This window comes from Alligator mississippiensis, chromosome 5 (genome assembly GCF_030867095.1).
Source record: "Alligator mississippiensis isolate rAllMis1 chromosome 5, rAllMis1, whole genome shotgun sequence".
NCBI lineage: Eukaryota > Metazoa > Chordata > Crocodylia > Alligatoridae > Alligator > Alligator mississippiensis.
Window position 1 is genome coordinate 68,316,205 of NC_081828.1, and position 19,687 is coordinate 68,335,891.

General features: G+C 40.4%; 1 protein-coding gene across 4 annotated transcripts; it reads right to left on the reverse strand.

Moving 5' to 3' along the window:
- Positions 1-519: 519 nt before the first annotated feature.
- DDX59 (DEAD-box helicase 59) lies at positions 520-18,059 on the reverse strand. Of its 4 annotated transcripts, none has more exons than XM_014602933.3 (8): positions 17,970-18,059; positions 11,781-12,619; positions 4,902-5,069; positions 4,097-4,186; positions 3,202-3,453; positions 2,338-2,490; positions 1,298-1,426; positions 520-1,021 (listed from the first exon to the last, which is right to left on the reverse strand). In XM_014602933.3, exons 2-8 carry the CDS (start codon positions 12,606-12,608, stop codon positions 758-760), a joined length of 1,884 nt encoding a protein of 627 aa, XP_014458419.1. In that variant the 5' UTR covers positions 12,609-12,619; positions 17,970-18,059; the 3' UTR covers positions 520-757. The 4 variants fall into 4 exon arrangements, with proteins under 4 accessions (XP_014458419.1, XP_014458418.1, XP_019346745.1 ...); XM_014602932.2 differs by lacking the exon at positions 17,970-18,059 and adding an exon at positions 17,885-17,967; XM_019491200.2 differs by lacking the exons at positions 4,097-4,186; positions 17,970-18,059 and adding an exon at positions 17,885-17,967.
- Positions 18,060-19,687: the final 1,628 nt, after the last annotated feature.

The following is a 19,687-nucleotide window of genomic DNA, read 5'->3' on the forward strand; positions in this document are numbered from 1 at the left end:
TGGTTGCAAGATGGAAAGCCCCCTTGCTGAAAGGAGTACTTCCAGGGGGCAAGGGGAGGGACTTCTGGTGGCAAAGTTCACAGCTTAGGGGGTGGAACTGCCAGTCCCAAGATGGTGACCAGGGGCAGGGTACCCATCTAGGGGTGGGGCTACCCATGCAGCCCTCAATGGCTTGCCAAAACTCTGTGAGCGGCCCTCTGCCCAAAATAACTGCCTACCCGTGCTACATTCTTAATTACATGAACAGTCATTGTTCACCATCTCAAATTGAATGGTGATGATTTATACAAGGTAGGATCTGGCCAGGTAAGCTTATGCTTAAAATTAGGCATTTATATAAATGTATAAAAGGCTCAGAATCTAGATCACCAGCTTAAATCCAGCTGAGATCAAGTGTGATATATGCAGAAGTTAATAAATTACAGAAACTGGTAGCCCCCAAGGAAATAAACAGAAATGTTATTTTTTTCAATAGTCAATTATAATAATTTTACTTGTAACACCAGGCACCAAGGGAAGTTCAGCCATAAATGTGATTTTTAATTCAGAATGTCCTTTTAAAGCGGACACTACTTTAATTCTAAATAAACCAATGTATTTTGCAGGTATAAATAAAAATCAGATATTTTTCCACATTAAAAAATTGTAAAAATATGTACCAACCATCATGTAAATAAACATTTAATTTTTTACTGAAATACAGAACTTTAATTATAATTACACAAAATTAATTTTTAGTAATAAATAGTCACATTAATCACTTCTGGGGATTACTTTTGTCATGTTTCCTAATAATGTCCATAAGATTATCACCTGTTACAACACTGTTCTGTAACTGTTTAATTCTCTGTTGTTCTCTTCTCTTTTGGTCATGAAGATAAGGGGAATTTAGCAACTGTGGAGGAAGAATGGTTCCAGTTGGTTTTACTCTCTTCACAACATCCCAGAAAAGCTTCTTACTGTTGTTATTTATAAAAGTAATCGCTGTTCCATTGTGACCCAATCTCCCTGCTCTTCCAACCTGAAAATGAAAAGTAATATGTATTTTAAGTTAGCAATATTAATGTCTCCTTCTAAATGGGAAAAATTTGCCTTACTTATAATATTGGTCAGACAATTGCATCAGCTGCATAAATGGCTAAGCCAAAACTCAATATATGTAGAGCTAGCACACCAACAATGTAAGAATCCACTGGGATGCATTAATAAGACCTAAACCTGGTTAAACCAAATACTCATGGTTGTACTATTCTTTAAAAAGTGACTTGCACAATACTTAAGACACATATATATTTACCTGATGCACATATTCATCCATACTTGAGGGCATATCAAAATTTACTACCAGTTTGACATTGACAAGATCAAGCCCTCTTCCAAGGACTCCAGTGCTTACTACAACTTCATACTTCGCTTGAAATAATCCCTGATAAAAAAAGACCGGAATTACATTTATCCTCTGGAGGTACAGGATACAGCATTATAACTTGCCCAACAAGATTATTCAGTTGCTGAAGAAAAATGGTGCCCTACTGGGGTCGGCAGCCTGGGGAATTTCAGCAGTCGGTGGGCTCTGACATGAGGGATTTTCATAGACATTAGGGCTGGAAGGGACCTCACAAGATCATCAGATCCAGCCCCCTGCCCCAGGGGCAAGAAGTCTGCTGGGGTCAAATGATCCCAGCAAAATAAGCCTGCATGGCAACAAGGAGAAATGATTGGTGGCAGTGGCAGCACTGAACAGAGGAGCACTGACTGGCTACAATGGTGCTGGCCAGATTGGAAATGGCCCACACTTGAAGCTAAGCTCCAATAAAGCACATCCCCTCCCAAAAGTAAACCACTGTCTGCCCCTGCCCTTCTTTGTTCTGTATTTCATAAGGGTATACAGAACTACAATTCAGAGATTCACTGAAAGCTGCTTGAAAAGATGTTAAGAGCAAAGAATAAAGACAATCATAATGAAGATAACATTTACATTCTCAAACCAAGCAATAAATATTCAAGAATACATTAACAAACGAATCAATTTTACTGCCATTGCAATCTGTGCTTTTGTTTCAGTTCTCCAAATGCTCTATCAGTCACTGTGAAAGCACAGCAGTAAAAGGCAGAATTAGATCCTATTTCTCCCTAATAAACAGCATCCTGAAGAAAAAAAAATTGTCTGTAGTTTAAAACACAATTCCAAACACCAAATTTTGTGTAGTCTGAAGCTTTACTATAAGATAGTAAAGTAGTCATCTTAACATGATCTACTAACTCAAATTGATCATCTTTTTTAAAATAAAGTAGAATATTTTATAGTTACACAGAGCTTTCTGACTTGGTTCAAACCTGCAGTATAGTAGTTCTTTCGGTTTGGGACTTATCCGAATGTATGGATATGGACTGCAACCCTGTGATTTTATGAACAGCATCACTCAGCAGATCTGCTCCTAACTTGCAGTCTACAAATACCAACACAGGAGGCTTGAAGAGTTTCTGATCCTATAAAATTAGAGTAGATTTAATAAAACTACTTTAAATCACAGTTTGTTACTGGTCAACAGCAACTATTAATTTCTAGTTATTCATTCACTCTCTAATATTTGATCCATTATATTGAAAGAAGCATATTTACATAAAGCAGTATATTTACATAAAAAGGATTTCTAAATTCCAAGTAAGAAAAAACAAGACTTATGCCATAATCCTGTGGACGTGTGTGTCAAGATACACACAGGAACAACTGTTTGTAAATTCATAGGCAATATTTTAATAATTAAATAAATTGTATTTTAAATACAAAAGTATTTGTGACATTAAAAAAAAAAATGAAACGGTTCTACGGTTCCCTTGTAAGAAAAGCCTGAAATAGTGAAAGGATTACGGTCCACAGGGATTTTTCTTGGATTTTTTGGAAAAGTTTCATTAAACTGTGGCCAAAAGAAGTAAGTTAAGGATCCTCTACAATCTTTCAAATGGCATTTAAAATGACAAAGTACTCCTGCCTTTTTGTTTTAATAGGCACCATAAAAGAAACATTTCTACACTCAGTGGGACCTGCTGTATGCCATCCCCCTCCTCTGTCATTCACAAACATCCACTTGAATTAAATAGGCAAGACTTAACTTAAAACCATATAAATTGTTATACACAACAAGAACAATAATAATAATTTACAAAGTAATATTTACAAAATCCAAATTCTATACTTACATTTAGTATTTCAAATAGTTTTTTCTTCTTAGATGGTTCTTCTACCCACAAGATAATCTGTCGAACATTGGCACATGGCAGGTTCTTTTCTCCAATAGTTATTCTCACAGGATGCTGAAGAAGCTGATTTGCCAACTGTTCAATACCTACTGGAATTGTGGCCGAAACCAGTATGGTCTGGCGATCAGTGGAGGTGTTTTCCAAAATATCCAGCACCTGCTGCTGGAAACCCATCTTTAACATGGTATCAGCCTAAATAAAGATATTAATTTATGACAGCATGATTGTTCCTAAAAATCTTTAAGTAAACAAAGAGCACCCTTAATCGCCAGAAAACAATTAGTGTGTTGACCCTGTCATCTCACTAATATAAGCTCTCTTTCTGGGGAGTCAGAAGACAGCCAAGAAGAGACACAGACAATCACTGGACCTGTTCATGCTGATGTGGCACCATGGCACAGCCTTTGCTCCAGCAATCAGTGACAGAAACTGACCACAGCCTTCAGTGTGTGTCAGTCAGGTATCTCTTACATAATACATTTACTTTTTAATACTGAGAAGTATAAAGTACTTTTGGAAATAAATACTTTGAATATTTAATGGATTTAATCAAGCACCCCCACTGAAACTGCTTATAAAGGTATTATGTCCACGATCCAGAAAATCACTAAACTACATGCTAAACGTCAAGCACATGGCACAGTCATATGAAGTCAGTGGATCTACACATATTTAAGTTAAGCACTTGCTTAAGTACTTTACTTTATCAGGGCCTGTATTTTTTAAGTGCTACTATATAACTGTACTACTAAGAGTGCTTTAATAATTGCCACTTCTCATGACATTTTGATAACATTTGCTTCCAATTTCAGTATTTAAATGCATCTAAACTTACTTCATCGACAACTACGATTTTTATATCATGGAGCTGAACACAGCTTTGTTTTAAAATATCTAAGAGTCTTCCAGGTGTTGCTATTATAACCTAAATGAAGAAAGCAACATAACATTAGAAAAATTAAGTTAACATCAGTTAAAAATTGTGTGCAATTTATATGACATCTTTGAAAATATACTACCATATTTTACATTAACATACACAAGCATTTGAGGATAGAAATTCAAGATGTAAGCCATTATTATCAGGGACAAATGACTATTATGGGCAAGTCAGTGAAGTATACATTTGTTTAATTCAAGTGTCAAGACAAAAAAGAACTGAAACTCCAGAGTTTCAAGTACATGATTCTCCAAAATTGTGTATATCTGAAAGTTAATTAAATCTTTAGTCTTCTAACAGAATTTATGAATGCCTGCGTGCTGTGCCAGAAAAAGAGCATATCCTTCAGTCAAGGAACTAATGTGCTTTCTGTTGTAAATTATATTTCTTCATTTAAGAAAATGGAAAATGTTAGTCTTTGAAAGCTGCAAAATATATAAATATATTTACAGATTTCAAAAGCTTGTTTCCCCGATGTGTAACACTCAAAACAGGTACATAAAATTATTTTCATTTATAAAGAATTTAATATTCTATGAATACTCAAGAGCTAATCTTTACTTGTAAGAGATTAGATTCACTGTGTAAAATATGCACTTCTCATTTAAGTCAAACATTGAGTCTTTAGATAGTTTTCACATTCTGTGCACAACTTAAAAAGAGCATTCTTCACAAGACTCCTTCATATAACAGTTCTTACCTTAACACTTTGTTTAAGGCGATGAAGCTGGGGCGGTAACGGTAAACCTCCAACCAAGAGAACTGTCCTCATGTTTGGCAGACCTGTCATCAGCTCCTTGGTTTGTTTCTCTATCTGAATTGCTAGCTCTCTTGTAGGTGTCAGAATAAGTGCAGATGGTGTTTTAATCTAAAAGGCAAAGAATGCTTCTGTCCAAGATAGAATTATTTCTTTCTTAGGCAAAAATCTCTCAACACAAATCTCCTTATAGCGAATATAATTATATAGCTAGTGACAACATTATTTCACAGACACAGAATAAAGAGTCAGGGGTTGCAGCTGTAATTCTACCTAGTGAAGAAATCTATCCCCAAAACATACAGCCTCTAAAAACAAAACTAAATGTAACTGTGCTTGCACTGTCACAGTGTTGTTTTAATTTATCAAGAAGTTATAGAATATGTGGAACAGCTTATACCAGTGGACAGCAATTGATAATGGGTCTTAAAACGTGGACTTTTTCAGCTGTGGGCAACTATCACTGAGTATTCAGTAATACATTGAATTATGTACTGCAAAAGCAATAAAAAGGTTCATGCTTCCGGCTTAAAAATGTAAAACAAAAAAAGAAAAGAAGTATTATCTAAGCATGTGACTTGAATTTTCTCATCCCTAACACTTACATCCCTCTGTACCTCTGGGCAAATTATTTAACCTTTCACCTCAGTTTCCTCTTTGGTTAAAATGAAAATAATCAAACATATCTCCCTTCCTGACATAAGTATTACTTTGTAAGGTGTTTTGAAACTGAAAATTGTACAACAGGATCAGTAATGTCAGTGGAGGGAAGTGGACACCTGAGGCCCCTATTAGAAGAACATTAATTACTTTAAGGCATGTGAATAGTCTTTTTTGGTGCCTATACACATGTCCAACGCGTTGGAACAGACTCAGTTAAACACTCCAGCAGCCTCAGCATCACATATATTCAGCACCCTCATGCTTCAAAATGATGGTGGGGTCACTTTAACTAAAGGATGTCAAACGAGCTTTAATTAAAGCACCCTCCACCGCAATTTTGAAGCATGAGACACTGAATACACAAAACGCTGCAGGCTTTTTATTAGAGCAGCTCCCAAGAGCCACTCTAATTAAAGTGCCCCACCACCACCCCAAAGCCTTTGTAAAGAGGCCCACTGACTTCAGTGGTACAGCTTAGATGCTTAGTTATGCATGTCCTTCAGTACGTTGCTGAATACAGCCTAAAGCAAACTAGCTAAAAGAAAACAAAACAACCCCAATATTAATCTAAAAGAGATATAATTCTCATTCACTAAGTCCAATTTAACCTGTCTGACCATCAGTATAAAGCAGGGGCGGGAAATTATTTTGGGCGCAGGACTGCTTACTGAGTTTTGGCAAGCCATTGAGGGCTGCATGACAAGCAGCCCAGGGCAGATTAATATTAATTTTCTAATTTTTTTAGGGGCCCCACAGGCTAGATAGAATGGTTTGGTGGGCTGCATCCAGCCTGCAGGCCACATTTTGCCCACCCTGGTATAAAGCAATTTTTGCTCAGTTCAGAACTACTTTACACTGCCCAAATGGTATAGCAAGCCCTTAATGTCAGTGAAAATAAGTCCCAGAATTTACACTTTAATAAAACATCAAAAAAGATTGCGTCACCTATGCGGTTTAACTTTATTTTTATTTTTACCATTTAAAGTTTTCACTTTCACATTCTTCTAATTCAGATCGCCCTATAATTGCTTTCCTTAATTTTGAAGTATATACTAAAGAAAGATGGCAGCCCAGGAATTAACACTAGAAAACAACACTCTTAGATGTATCATTATTTTTCTCCAGCATTAGCAGATAACAGAACCAGGAATTAACCAAACAGAATTATCTTGATTACTATTTGCACAAGTACGACAACATGCTGAACTGTAATTTCATTTTTTTTACAGTATAAATAATACAGCTGTAAAATAAGAACGTCTACAATTGTCTAATTCTAAAAATAATATTTATCTAGCTTGTTTTCCCCAACATTACCAGGAGCAGACTATTTCCAAAAAGAAAAATCTATTTTACTTGCTAGACTATCATGTTTATTCAAAATATTGCTTACCATTAAAAAAAAAAACAGGGGGCTTTATTAATCCATGTAAACTTATACTGTCATCACCTCTTTGCTTTACCCTCAAGAGTCTCAGGCCAAAACAATAGCCATTCCATGGCTACTCCTAAAGCTTCAGGGCTACAATAGCCATAGAGTGTGTTGCAATATGACTATAAAAGGTTGCTCTTCATCTGATACCTCACCTTTGACCTTACCACCATGGGTGATCCTACTAGGAGTACAAAACTCCCGCCAGTGTTGCTCTTAGGGTCATCAATGCATGCAAGCCTCTGCACCCTGTCAAGGTGGCAGTCCATGGGGAGGGAAGAGCAGTCCAACACAACAAAAACCTCAGCAGTGGAGCAGGTGGATGAAAAGGGCATACTTCTCAATGGCTGTGAGGCAGATGAAGGCTGCAGTGGAAATGTAACCCCAGTCTTGGATCTCCATACCATTGGACACAGGTTTCTCCACCATCAAGATCCGTGTGGTTGCCAATGTGCAGTAAGCAAATCACATGCAAGCTTCTCCCACTGGATCCATCATCTACCACAATAACCAATTACTAATACCCATAACCTCTACAAAGTCCTGCAGTGATGGACGAGTGGCGACAGGGACAGATGAAAGGATTGCTGGGTGTCCCTAGTTATAGATCCATATACATGCAGCAGTCGCATGTTGGTTGATTCACCCTTGAAATGGGACAGGAGGGTGATTTTGCAGCTGTGATCATGACTCAGCAGTCCTTTTTAGGATCCCCTCTGCTCACCCCACATGGGGAGGGGGCTAGAAAAGGTGCCCCAAACATAGGTGGTCCCACTTTATCTTACCCACCTGGATAGCCACTTCCAGGGGAATCACTCAAATTGCAGTCAAAATACAAAAAAGTCCTTTGCATCCTGGAATGTACGAATTCTACTAGACAACCCAAGCAGTGACAGACCTGGACACAGAACAGTTGCTGTCGTCCAAGAACTCTCATGATACAGCATCAATATCATTACTCTCAGCAAAACCAGACGTCCAGATGAAGGCCATCTGAGGGAAGATGGGGTGGCTATATGTTCTTCTGCAAAGGGAAACTTGCAAGCAACAGGTGAATACACAACACTGGTTTCACCATTAAGAACCAGATTGTTAGCTGAATGACCAAATTCCCTGATGGTATTAACAGGGAATTTGGCTTATGATTCTCCACCTTCAACTGACCAACAATTCATTTGTTATTATCATCCTTGCATGTGCCACAATGCTCAATGCTGAGGAAGAACAGAAAGAACAGTTTTACACTAACCTTGATGAAATCCTGACTATCATCCAAAAAGAGAATAAGATCATCCTCCTTGGAGATTTCAACATGAGAATTGGCCAAGACTTTAGCATGTGGAAGAGAACCATTGATAAGGAAGAAGTGGAAAAGGCTCATTACAAAGGCATCCTCTTAGTCAGTAAATGTGCAAAGCGTGACCTTGTCACTACTAACACTATCTTCAGACAATGTGACAGATACAAAACAACACGGCAACACCCCAGCTCAAAAAGATGGCATCTCCTCAACTAAGTCACCAAAAGAACACGTGATATAAAAAATGTTCATATCACATGTTATGAGAGGAGACAATGACTGCTAGACAGAACATTGCTTAGTGAGATGAATCATGTCCACTAGGGTTGCATTTAAACATCAAAAGCAACCCAAATCAGTCCAAAGAGAGTACAACATCAAACATCTTCAGATATGTAGACACCACAAAGCCTTCCAAACAAATCTTAGAAAGAAACTCACCAATCTTAGGACTGAAAATGATAACGCTTGTGTTAAGGAAGTTTGGCAAGCTCTAAAAGAGACTATGCATGAGGCTTACACGGAATCAATTGGCTTTATCATCCAATGCCGTCAGGACTAGTTTGATGAAAACAATGCTGAGTTCAAAGCCCTTCTCAACCTGAAGAGAATAGCTTTCTGTGACAGGCAAAATCATCCTACGCCCAGTCAGAAGCAGGGAATTTTTTGACAGCTTAAAGCTGAAGCCCTAAGGATGATTCAAGAAATAAAATTAAAAAATGGTGGGAAAAAAAGGTGAAATAAATCCTACAGTGTACTGACAATCATGACATGCAGAGCTTAAAAAGGCAATCAAGGCTATGTACAGACAAAGCTCTAGCAGACTCACCTCACTTCAAACTGAAGAAAGCAGTACACACCTCAAAGACAATGAGTCCATAAAAAACTGCTGAAAGGCGCACTACCGAAAGCTCCCAGATTGAAAGTCAATGATGAAAACTATCCCATAGCATCTAGTAAGGGAAGCACTTGCCAGTCCACCAACCTCTGAAGAATCCACCAGGTGATAAAACAGAAGACAAAAACAAAAGATCTTCAAAGCTGGTGGGGAAATTATGACCAACAAGCTCCACACACAATCTGGAACACTAAGGAAACTCCTGCTGACCTAAGGAATGCCAATATTGTCATTATTTTTAAAAAGGGAGATAAGTCTGTCTGTGATAACTATCAAGGTATCGCCCTCCTCTCCATCACTGGGAAGAGCCTCACTCAAATTCTGCTGAACCAACTGCTCCCTCTTGCTGAGGAAAGCCTTCCTGCATCTCTCTGCAGCTTCACACCACCGAGAGGCACCACGGACATGATTTTTCAAGCCTGGTAGATCCAGGAAAAATGACAAGAACACAAGGAACTACAGATGTCCTTTATTGATCTGACCAAAGTCTTTGATTCTGTTAACCATGAGGCTCTATGGGAAATCTAATCAAAGCTTGGCTGGCCAGGGAAATTTATCACCATCTTAATACTCCTTGACTACATGACTGTCTCCACCTTACATAGCTGCTCCACTACGGAGCCCTTTGCAATTGGAACTTGTGTCAAGCAGGGCTGCATGATTGCACCACTTTTGTTTTCTATCTTTCTTGCAGTCATCAAAGATGTTCATCCATGACCCTCTGCCATATGGCACAGAGTACAGGATGGATGGGAACCTTTTCAATCTCCCACCTCCATATCAAAACCAAAGTTACTTCAGCTTCAATTGTGGAGCTTCAGTACGCCAATGACTGCGCTGTTGGTGCACATACAGAAAACTGTCGCACAAATGCCAGTGTCTCAGCGATATTAACACCAGTATGGAAGCATTGATTATTCAACATCAGCTGCAGTGGACAAGGCACTGCATGAACATGCTTGATGCACAGTTACCAAAACAACTGCTATACTCCTCATTCAGCCAAGGACAAAGGACATGCAGAGGCCAGAGAAAACCCTTCAAGGACACCCTCAAGGCAAACATTAAGAAGTGTGGCATTGATACCACAACTTGAGAAAAAATAGCCTGGGACAGGGCTACATGGCAATGCCTTGTGAGAGAGGCTGCATCTTACTCTGAGGAAAACCATCTCTCCCTGGAGGCAGAGAAGTAACAGAAACAGAAGAAAAGGAAACAAGACTGCAAAATCCATGATCCGACCCTCCCTTTAACCACCACCCGTGGCATTTGCCAGAGAGTCTGTGGCTCTAAAAATTGGCCTTTTTAGCCATCAATGGACTCATTTACAACCCTTTACTTGACTCATGAGAGTGATAATCCTCAATTGTGAGGGATCGCCTCTGATGACAATAAAAGACAGTTGGGAGGGATATACATTGTACTGGCATAGTCAGTGACTTACCAGGCTTAATTCTTCCCCTTTACAGCCCCCAAAATAATTTCTAGACTTGTGCAAACATATGGTTAAGACACTCAGTATCTTCTCCCATTTGAAGGAAAATTCTAGTAAGATTCTGGTGCATTAGGAACTGTCCAACCCAGAAATGCCAGCAGTACTTGAAAAAGTAAGGCCACACTATTCTGCACCCATTCCACTCTCACCCATAATAGCCAAAAGTTACTATCCTAATAGCACAGTGACAAGTAAACTAAAGTTTTTCAGATGGCATAAGCAAAGTCATTGGGCTATATGTACGTCATATGTTAAAGAAAAACAAAAAATCTGCTTATAGACAGGTGAATTTAAACCTATAAAAATATTAGTGTTCAAAGAATAATCTGCATTGAAAATATATCATATGGCACCTTGGAGCTGAGGCATATAATTGTATGACAAATCACCCAGTACTTCAAGATCTGCAATATGTAACATAAATGTCTGTTAGTCTGTTTTAACTTAACTTGTATGTTAATGCCCAGGATTAATACTCAAGCAAAAAGGAAAACTACTGAAATGCATATTGAGGTACACATACTGACCACCTCCCACCAGTGAGGGTGTAGGAAGCAATAAGCACAGAACTGTGTTTCAAATGTTTAAAAATATCTTATTCCCTGAAGTCACCTAGCTGCTTAATGACTGTTTTAAGACATCCCAGAAAGATTAATCTGTGAAGCTGAATGAATGCCAGAAACCTCTTTACCACCCCCACATTTATGATGGCACTGAACAATGAATGATGGGATATCAGCTGCAATTGCAAAGTACCCAGAAAGTTGAAAAAATAGGAAAAATATCATAAATGTACTTTCAGAAAGTTACTTCTAAGATCAAAAGAAAACTATGTATCTGATAATGCCAGTAAACAAATTATATTTTCTGTCCACTAAACTAGAAAATGTTAATTAGAAATATAAAGACCCTTTAAAATGCAAAATAAACCAATGAGCTTCACTACAGATTGCTGGTTTGTAAATTACGTTGAGGGCTCTGGAGTCATTATACTTTGCCAATTTGTTCTGAAGATATACCTAAACTTTCATTACCTCTTCCAAAGCTTTAATAATAACTGGAAGCAGGAAGGCTGCTGTTTTTCCTGATCCTGTGTCTGCACTGGCCACAATATCCCTTCCCGATAGTCCAACAGGAATCATCTGCATCTGGATAGGTGTTGGAACTTCATAGCCTGAATTCTTTAAATTATAGTTTAAAATTTCAGGAAAACCAGAGTGTTCAAACTCTATAATAGGTCTTGGAACGCCTTGACCCTGAACAGCAATACCTAACTGCAATTTAAGGTTCTCAATTTGGTCCTCTTGTAGACTTAAAATAAAGGGATGTTCTTTATAGACATAAGGGATGTCAAGCAAAGTTTCTTTTTGAGATTCAGGTTTCATAACCCCATCAGATTTTAACCATTCTTCTTTTTCCTTAACGTGCAAAAGGTTTTTGGCTTTGCATTCCAAGCTACAAACATCTTCATCTGTTTTATCACAAATATATTCCCCATACCGACCACAAACAATACATATGGGTTCTCCAGGTTCTGCCCAACGCTGAGATTTGCTAAAAGATTTTATGGGTTCTTCCACATTAGAGCCGTCTCCATCAGCATTTTGGTTGTCTCCTCCCAAAGATGTATCAGCAAGGTGAAAGTCTGAATATGGAGACACATGTGGCTTTGCGCATTCTTCTACTGTTTTACATACATGATGTCCAGAAGCAGAAGTTCCTTTAATAGCTGACTTAACATCACTAAAGTCTGTAACCTCCTCTAAGGAGGGCTCTCCAGATGAGGACTTATTTTTCTTAGCAGTACAGCTTTTGTCATCGTCAGCATTCCTCTTGACTTTAAGAGACCTCGGCACAAACATTGTTCTATAGTCTGTGAAGAAAAAAATTGTAATTCTTAAAAGTGCATTATGTCTTAGCGGTAATAGCTTAACCAAGAAAAATAACTAAATGGCAAGACACTGACTCATCGTATCCCATATACCCAAGTGTTAGTTAACAGTTGCTTTAACTCAGAATGCAGTACTAAAAGCCTTAGAGACCAATACACTTAACGGTTCTTTGCCTTTCTGTAACACCAAAATTGAAAATATTTATGTCCAATAACCTTGTGATGTCATCTGCATACACACTACTAAACTTTCCACCTTGAACATGGAACTGATTCTTATTTCAAACAACATGACACCCTATTATCTGCATTCCCATTACCTAATCACATTCAGACCAAATTGCCTACTAGGAATCTGATACTTCTCACCTCATTTGGCACCTTCATCCTTATTACCATCCTTCTATCCCTACGGGTATATTTAAACTGTAATCCAAATATGCAAAAACTAAAACTAGAGAAGATGTATTCAAGCTAGCTTTGGGCTAGCAGGACTTCTGCAGCAACCTAAGCTTCAGGTGCTGAGTATTTACTAGAGGTGCACCGATATATTGGTCCATATCGTATCAGCACCAATAAAAGAAAAACTGATGTTACTGGCAATTGGCTATTTTTGGCCGATGTGGCTCATAATGTCATGGAAAAATGCCACATGCATGTGTATAGCCAGTAATGCAGGCTGGCAGCTTGGAGAGCAGCCTCCTGCTGATAAGTCCGTGGGGGAAGGGGCACGGCGGGGTGTAAATCGAAGCCCCCATGGTGAGGGAGGGAGGGAATGGAGCTGGGTAAGGCACTGCCCAGCTGGGCCGGAAGGCAGGGTGCAGGTGGCTTGTCCAGGGACACAGAGGTGGGCAGCTCCCACCGCTGTGCGCACCCCCGGGGGAGGCATGGGGGGGGTATGTGCCCCCCATATTTGTGCACAGAGCGAGGGCAGGCTGCCTGCTGCAGGCTTGGGGGCTGCACCAGCCTCTTTCTGGAGTGGGGCTGGGCCGAGGCTGCACTCAGGGCAGCTGGGGGCGGGGTGAGACAGGCGGCAGTGGGGTAGAGCAGGCAATCTGCCCCCACCACACCCCATTCGCCCCTACAGAGTTACCGGACAGATGCTGGTCTCCAAGCTGCCAGAATGCATATTGGCAATCGGATCAGTATCGGCCGATATGGCTGGTTAATAATCAGCCATCAGTATTGGACAAAAAAATCTTTATTGGTGCACCCCTAGTATTTACCAGGGCCCCAGGCAGGCTTATGCAGCTTGGGATAAAGCTTTCACTGCCACAGCTAGACTGCTACCAGTACCACAGCTAGCATAGCTATGTGAATTACAATCACATCTCTAGATTGCAGTACACACACCCCATTTGTTAGGGGCCACCCACCTATTCCTTCACATTCTTCCCATTACCCCCACCTGTCTCTTTATTCCTTTCCCTGACAAACTGCCATTTAAGCCTTCTTAATATGTGTATGTCCCATACAGAATGACAATTAGTAATTTTTGTGTAAAACTGAAAAAGTAGCCCATAATCTTTGCGATGACTACACAAATCAACACCTCACCCCAAACATATTGTATAAACTTCATCATACCTTTCTTAATCCTTACAATGCCACCATTTTGCCTTCAAAACTGTATTATGCCAATCTTAGGCCTCAATCTTCCACATAAATCCACATAGATGGTCTACCACTCATCCCCTCACTTTCAATATGTGACTTCAGTCAAACAAATTCTACCTGTTATCCTTTGGATGCCAGAAGCCTCAGATTATACATTTTGTAGAGCAAAAACAATGACTTGTGCATTTACAAGGCATCTAGCATACTTTGAATTATGTAAATAAAAATATACTAATAGGTAAAAGGTGGTTTTCTTGCACAATAATAAAGTAGTACTGGTCAATTGTGTAGTCTCTGTGAATATTACATGCTAGCCAACTGCCCGTCAAGAATGACGGGGGGGGGGAGGGGAAGTGGACAGGGATGGAGCCCCATGCCCCATCCCCCCAATCCGAGCCTGCTTCCCCCTTCCCTCCTGCTGCTTGGGGTCCGGGCCCATCCCACCCTCTCCCCCGTAAGCATCTCATGCAAGGGCTCCCCCTGTTCCATCTGCTCCACTGTCCTCGCCTGCAGGGAGCAGGGGAGGAGGGCGGGCAAGGCCTTGCCCCCGCATCCTGTGTCTCTGCCATCATGGCAACGCTCCACTGTCACCAGCTCCTGTTCGAACACTTGTTCACATTCTGATTGGCTGTATGTCAGCCAATCAGAGCGCAAATAAAGCACAACAGACAGACAAACAGACTTAGGCTTTTATAATATTAGAATGTATAACTCAAAATAATTTATGTGAAAACACTTTGCCTAGATTTTATTCACCCTATTTGGCTAGTTGAATACAAAAATACATACGAACTTACAGGTTTTAAAAACACTAATACCGTGCAAAGCTATATTTAAAAATAAGGATCATGTTAAAAAATAATTATAGTCAATATATTATTTTACCTAATGTGTAACATTACCTAACATTTCCATTAGTAGACGTTGTTTCAATTGGTTATAACTTTGCCAAAGTTTTAACAAATGCAATGAAATTTTGCATTCTGATTGTCTGTCTCAAATTGACTTTTTTGGAAAGTTTAGTTGCTTCCAAGACTGGGGTACAGAAAAATGAGTTGTTTTGCTTATAATCTACTTAAATATCAATATAATTTCTTAAGAAGCTCAAACATCACTAAGCTCTACAGCAAAGACTTGAAATTTGGCAAGCATCTCCTCGAGGCCACAGAGGTAGTAAAAATCCACCAAATCTGAACAAGCTGTAAGCCACTGGAAATTGTCACTTTTACTAATGTAGTATTGTGTGCAAAAAAATTGTGTAAAATCAGTTATAGACAGTCTTGTATTACTTATCCACAAGGAACAAGACCTAATGAGCTACCTTATTTCTGGCATTCCGAACTTTTTGGTTATCTAGTGCTTGAACAAGACTTGAGTCTACATGCACTATCTAAATTTCTGATACTCTGAACTTTCTAGTTACCTAGCGCTTGACTTCACTCACTTCATGATCTCTTAAAATTTTTGCTATGGCATTTTGTTTCAAAAGTCAGACAGTCTGTATGCCTGTATGCAAAGCAAACTGATGTTTTCTAAATTAATATTTTTGTATGCCTACCTACATTTTATTTACAATGTATTATTCTCTTACTGTAAAAAAAAATCCAGTGCATATGCAAAACCTTATGCTTACACACCTCAAAGCAGTTTAAGTAAACCTTACAATACAGACATCAGATAAAAGACTGTTTGCCCTAATTCTATACGATCGGAAAAATGTCTGCACAAATAGTTTAAGTGAAATTGTGAAGGTCAACCACACAGTGAATCAGCAACAGAACTGGATACAAAACCCCTGAATATTAATTTTTTACTGGCATTTAAACCAATCCCTCCTCTATAAAATCCCTTTAAAGCCATATTAATTATTAAGGAAATATATACAACAGATGTGTGCTGTCAGTGGTAAGTAATGCTATACAGCACAATGACATGGATAGAATATTCTGTCCTTTAGCTTGAAAATCTTTTCAAGTCGGTCAATTTTTTCATAAACAGCGTGTTTATAAACATGATGTTTTCTTCCAAAAGTCCTAAAATTACATGTAAGCCCCAAAGCATTTCAGATGAAAACCAAGTGATTTCAGCTAGGATATCTTAGGCCTCATGGATACTGCATTTCAGTTCCTGTGTTGCCAGGTATACGATAATTATTGTATTTGTACAATAATTTCAACCATTGTACAATGTACAATCAATAATGGTAGAAGTCTTCAAAATGAACAATAATTTTTGAGGCAGTTAATTGATACAGCATCTGTAAAACCCAAGTCACTCTCAGGGGGTCTTAAACAACTTTTGGGTAGTTTTTTTTTTATTAATATATTTCATGTTCTAGGTCAAATCAGTTCCAAATCCTATCAATTAAGCAGGCAGAACTCAATCATTCTAAACACCATATACGACCTACAACCAGCCAGCATCTTCCATCCCAGGCTCTCACTCTGGAACTATACCTTGGATACTCCAAAATCCATTGGCAGGCATCCTACATGCAGACCCAAGCCCTAGAGGTCTTAGGATTCAGTTGCTCCCACACTTAATCTTAGCCCACACAAGGCCAAGAAGCCAATCTGGTCTACACTTGATCTGAGCCAAAAGGCCAAATATTAATATTATTATGATGGAAAATTTTTGATGTTCCAAGCCAAATCAATTCCATATCCGTGAGTCATTCAAGAACCATATATGGCCCTACTACTGGCAAAATTCCACCTCCCCACCTGGCGCTTCAGATGTTTCCAAATCATTTGGCAGGGTTCCTACATGCAGGCCCAAGCACGGAGGTCTTGGGATTCAGATGCCTCCACTTGATCTTACCCCACAAGAGGCCAAGACACTCAATCTGAGCCAACTTTTTTTTTTCCAAGAAATTTTTCGTGTTCCAAGCCAAATCAAATCCAAATTCATGAGTCAGTCCAGAACCATAAATGGCCCTACAACCAGCAAACATTCTCAGGGGCTCCAGATGTTTCCAACATCTTTTGGTGGGCATCCTACCTGCATTGCATCTCCAAGCCCAGAGGCTTGGGGTTCGGATGCCCCCAATTTTCACTTGCCCTCAGCCATAGGGCCGCAGAAGCAAGCTAGGGAGGCGCCTCCCGTTTCCATAAAGCGGGCTCTAAGCCCCAACACCTCGGCAGGGGCAGTTATCCCCAGGAACACTTAAGGAAATCTGCCTCTGTAAACCCAGATACATGCCATTCCCCCTGCCAGGTAAGTATTTTGTTGTCAGCAATTTCTTATGACTGCTTGCCTCAAAATAAATGCTTCAACTTGGATGACCCGGTTCTCACTCACTGACCCTTATAGTGAGCAATAAAAAGTAAATAAGACGACTAATTTGCATTCTTATTTGCATATTGATCTGCATATTTTCTCGTGTACGATAGTTTTTTTTCAACAAATACGAGGATTTCGAGGTTCCAATGCAATCGTTTGATATTTAAGACCTGGCAATGCTGCTTAGTTCCCTCCCAGCCCTGTGATCCTCTACGGCTGGGGAGGGAGGCTGCATCTTTCAGCATGAGCAGCCCACGCCGGCCCAGCCGCGCTCCGGCCTCCGCGGCCCGTGGCTTCCCCCCAAGCCCCGTCCTGCCCCCACCCGGGCCCCGGCCCGCGGCCACGCACCCGCACCGCGGCGGCAGCAGCGTGCCCCGGGGGCGCTCCGCATGCAGGGGGCGGTTGCTGGGAAACGCAACGTCACGTAACGTACCGGGAGCGTCCACCGCCCCGCGCTCGGCTGAGAAAATGGCGGCGCCGCCGCAGGGTTGAAAGTAGCCAAAGGCGGCGCGGGCGGCGACGGAAACCAAAATGCTCTGGCAGGGCGGGGACGTGACGGGAAGGGACGCGGAGAATAGGGAGCAAGAGAGTGGCGCGGGCGGGCGCGAAAGGGAGCGTTTGTAGGGGCAGGGGGCTCTATTAAAAGAGGGAGGTCGGGGCTCGAATCGCCGGTGGACAAGGTGGCTCGGTAACAGCGGTTCCCAATGCTACATTTGGTAGGCTGCTGTGCTCTCTGCTTGGAGGACGCGCGGCCCTGCAAATTGCCCCGGGCTGGCAACAGGCCCCTGCCCCAGGCACGGCCGGCTCCAGAGACACCGGCTTTACAGGACTCCCTGTTTAACTCTTCTCAAGGTTTTAGATGGGCATGTGCTGACTTTACAGCTGCTGCTACAATCCCTGTAACCAGCGGGCAATCCCTCTAAAGCCTTTCCCTGCAGTACCCCAGCTCAGCAAGCTGTCGCTCACCCAGATTTAATGTATTAATTTCTACCGAGTGTAAATCCCCCTATGGCAGACGAGGTTCGTGGGGTAAATCCGATATCTTTTATTAGACCAATTCAAATAGTTGGAAAAATTCTTCTTGGCAAGCTTTTGGGCGCAAACACCCTTCATCACACTTTCTCAGCCTGACAAGGGGCCTTTGTGCCCAAAAGCTTGCCAAGAAGAATTTTTCCAACTACTTGAGTTTGAGTTAATCCGATATCTTTTATTAGACCAACTCAAATAGTTGGGAAAATTCTTCTTAAGCTTTCGGCCACAAACACCCTTTGCATCACGCTTCCTCAGCCTGACAAAGGGTGTTTGTGTCTGAAAGCTTGCTAGGAAGAATTTTTCCAACTATTTGAGTTGGTCTAATAAAAGATATCAGATTTACCCAAAAAACCTTGTCTGCTTATGTCCTTAGACCAACACAGCTACAACCTACACCCCTGAATCCCACCCCCATGGAGAGCTTGTCTCTGTCTTGATGATTGAACCAGCAAGGAGAGCCAACCTTCCCAGGAGCTCTGAACAGTCCTTAGAAGATACAGGATCCAACTTTTGAGTCCATAATCCAGTGAGGTGAGGGTTGTCAAAAGAGGCTGGGAGCCTACAAATTCATTCTGCAATATTCCAGACGTGTGTACTAATAGATCCCCTTCCAGTTTGGGTATTAACACAATACTAGAGTAAAAGTGTTGTTGCAGCTGTGATGGTCCAGTAATGATGCAAGAAATGAGGATTTCTTAGGGTATCTTTTATTGGTTGGTCCTAAGAAATCCTTGTCTTTCAGACATTAACAGGACAAATTCTTGCGGTGTCCATTCATAAACATCTCCTCCAAAACTGGGAGTTTCTTTTTAACCCCCAAGGACCCAGTATTAAAAGCAGCAAATCAGACTAGTACCTAGGTTAAAGGCCCATCACCCAGATCCTGCTTCACCTTCATCCCTAATCACCAGAGGTATTAATATGCATATACAGATTTATTTCAATAGGCTAGCCTACTGTATGGCTATTGTGGATACATTACAATTATTACAGCTTTCTGTTCAGTCAGAAGCTGACCAAAATTTCCATCTATTGACATTATTTTTCTGTAGGTGCCAGTCTTCATCAAAATTAAACTGAAGAGCTTAACAGGCTATGATTCTGATTTGTAAATCGTTC

What these genes read in the sequence shown, in the direction of transcription:
- DDX59 (XM_014602932.2), bottom strand. Translation starts at nt 17,927, where the DNA reads ATGCGGAGCGCCCCCGGGGCACGCTGCTGCCGCCGCGGTGCGG. An exon ending in CTGCTGCCGCCGCGGTGCGG is followed by an intron (nt 12,620 to 17,884) that starts GTGCGTGGCCGC and finishes TTTTCTTCACAG; the next exon opens with ACTATAGAACAATGTTTGTG. An exon ending in AAAGAACTACTATACTGCAG is followed by an intron (nt 1,427 to 2,337) that starts GTTTGAACCAAG and finishes TTTTTTTATCAG; the next exon opens with GGATTATTTCAAGCGAAGTA.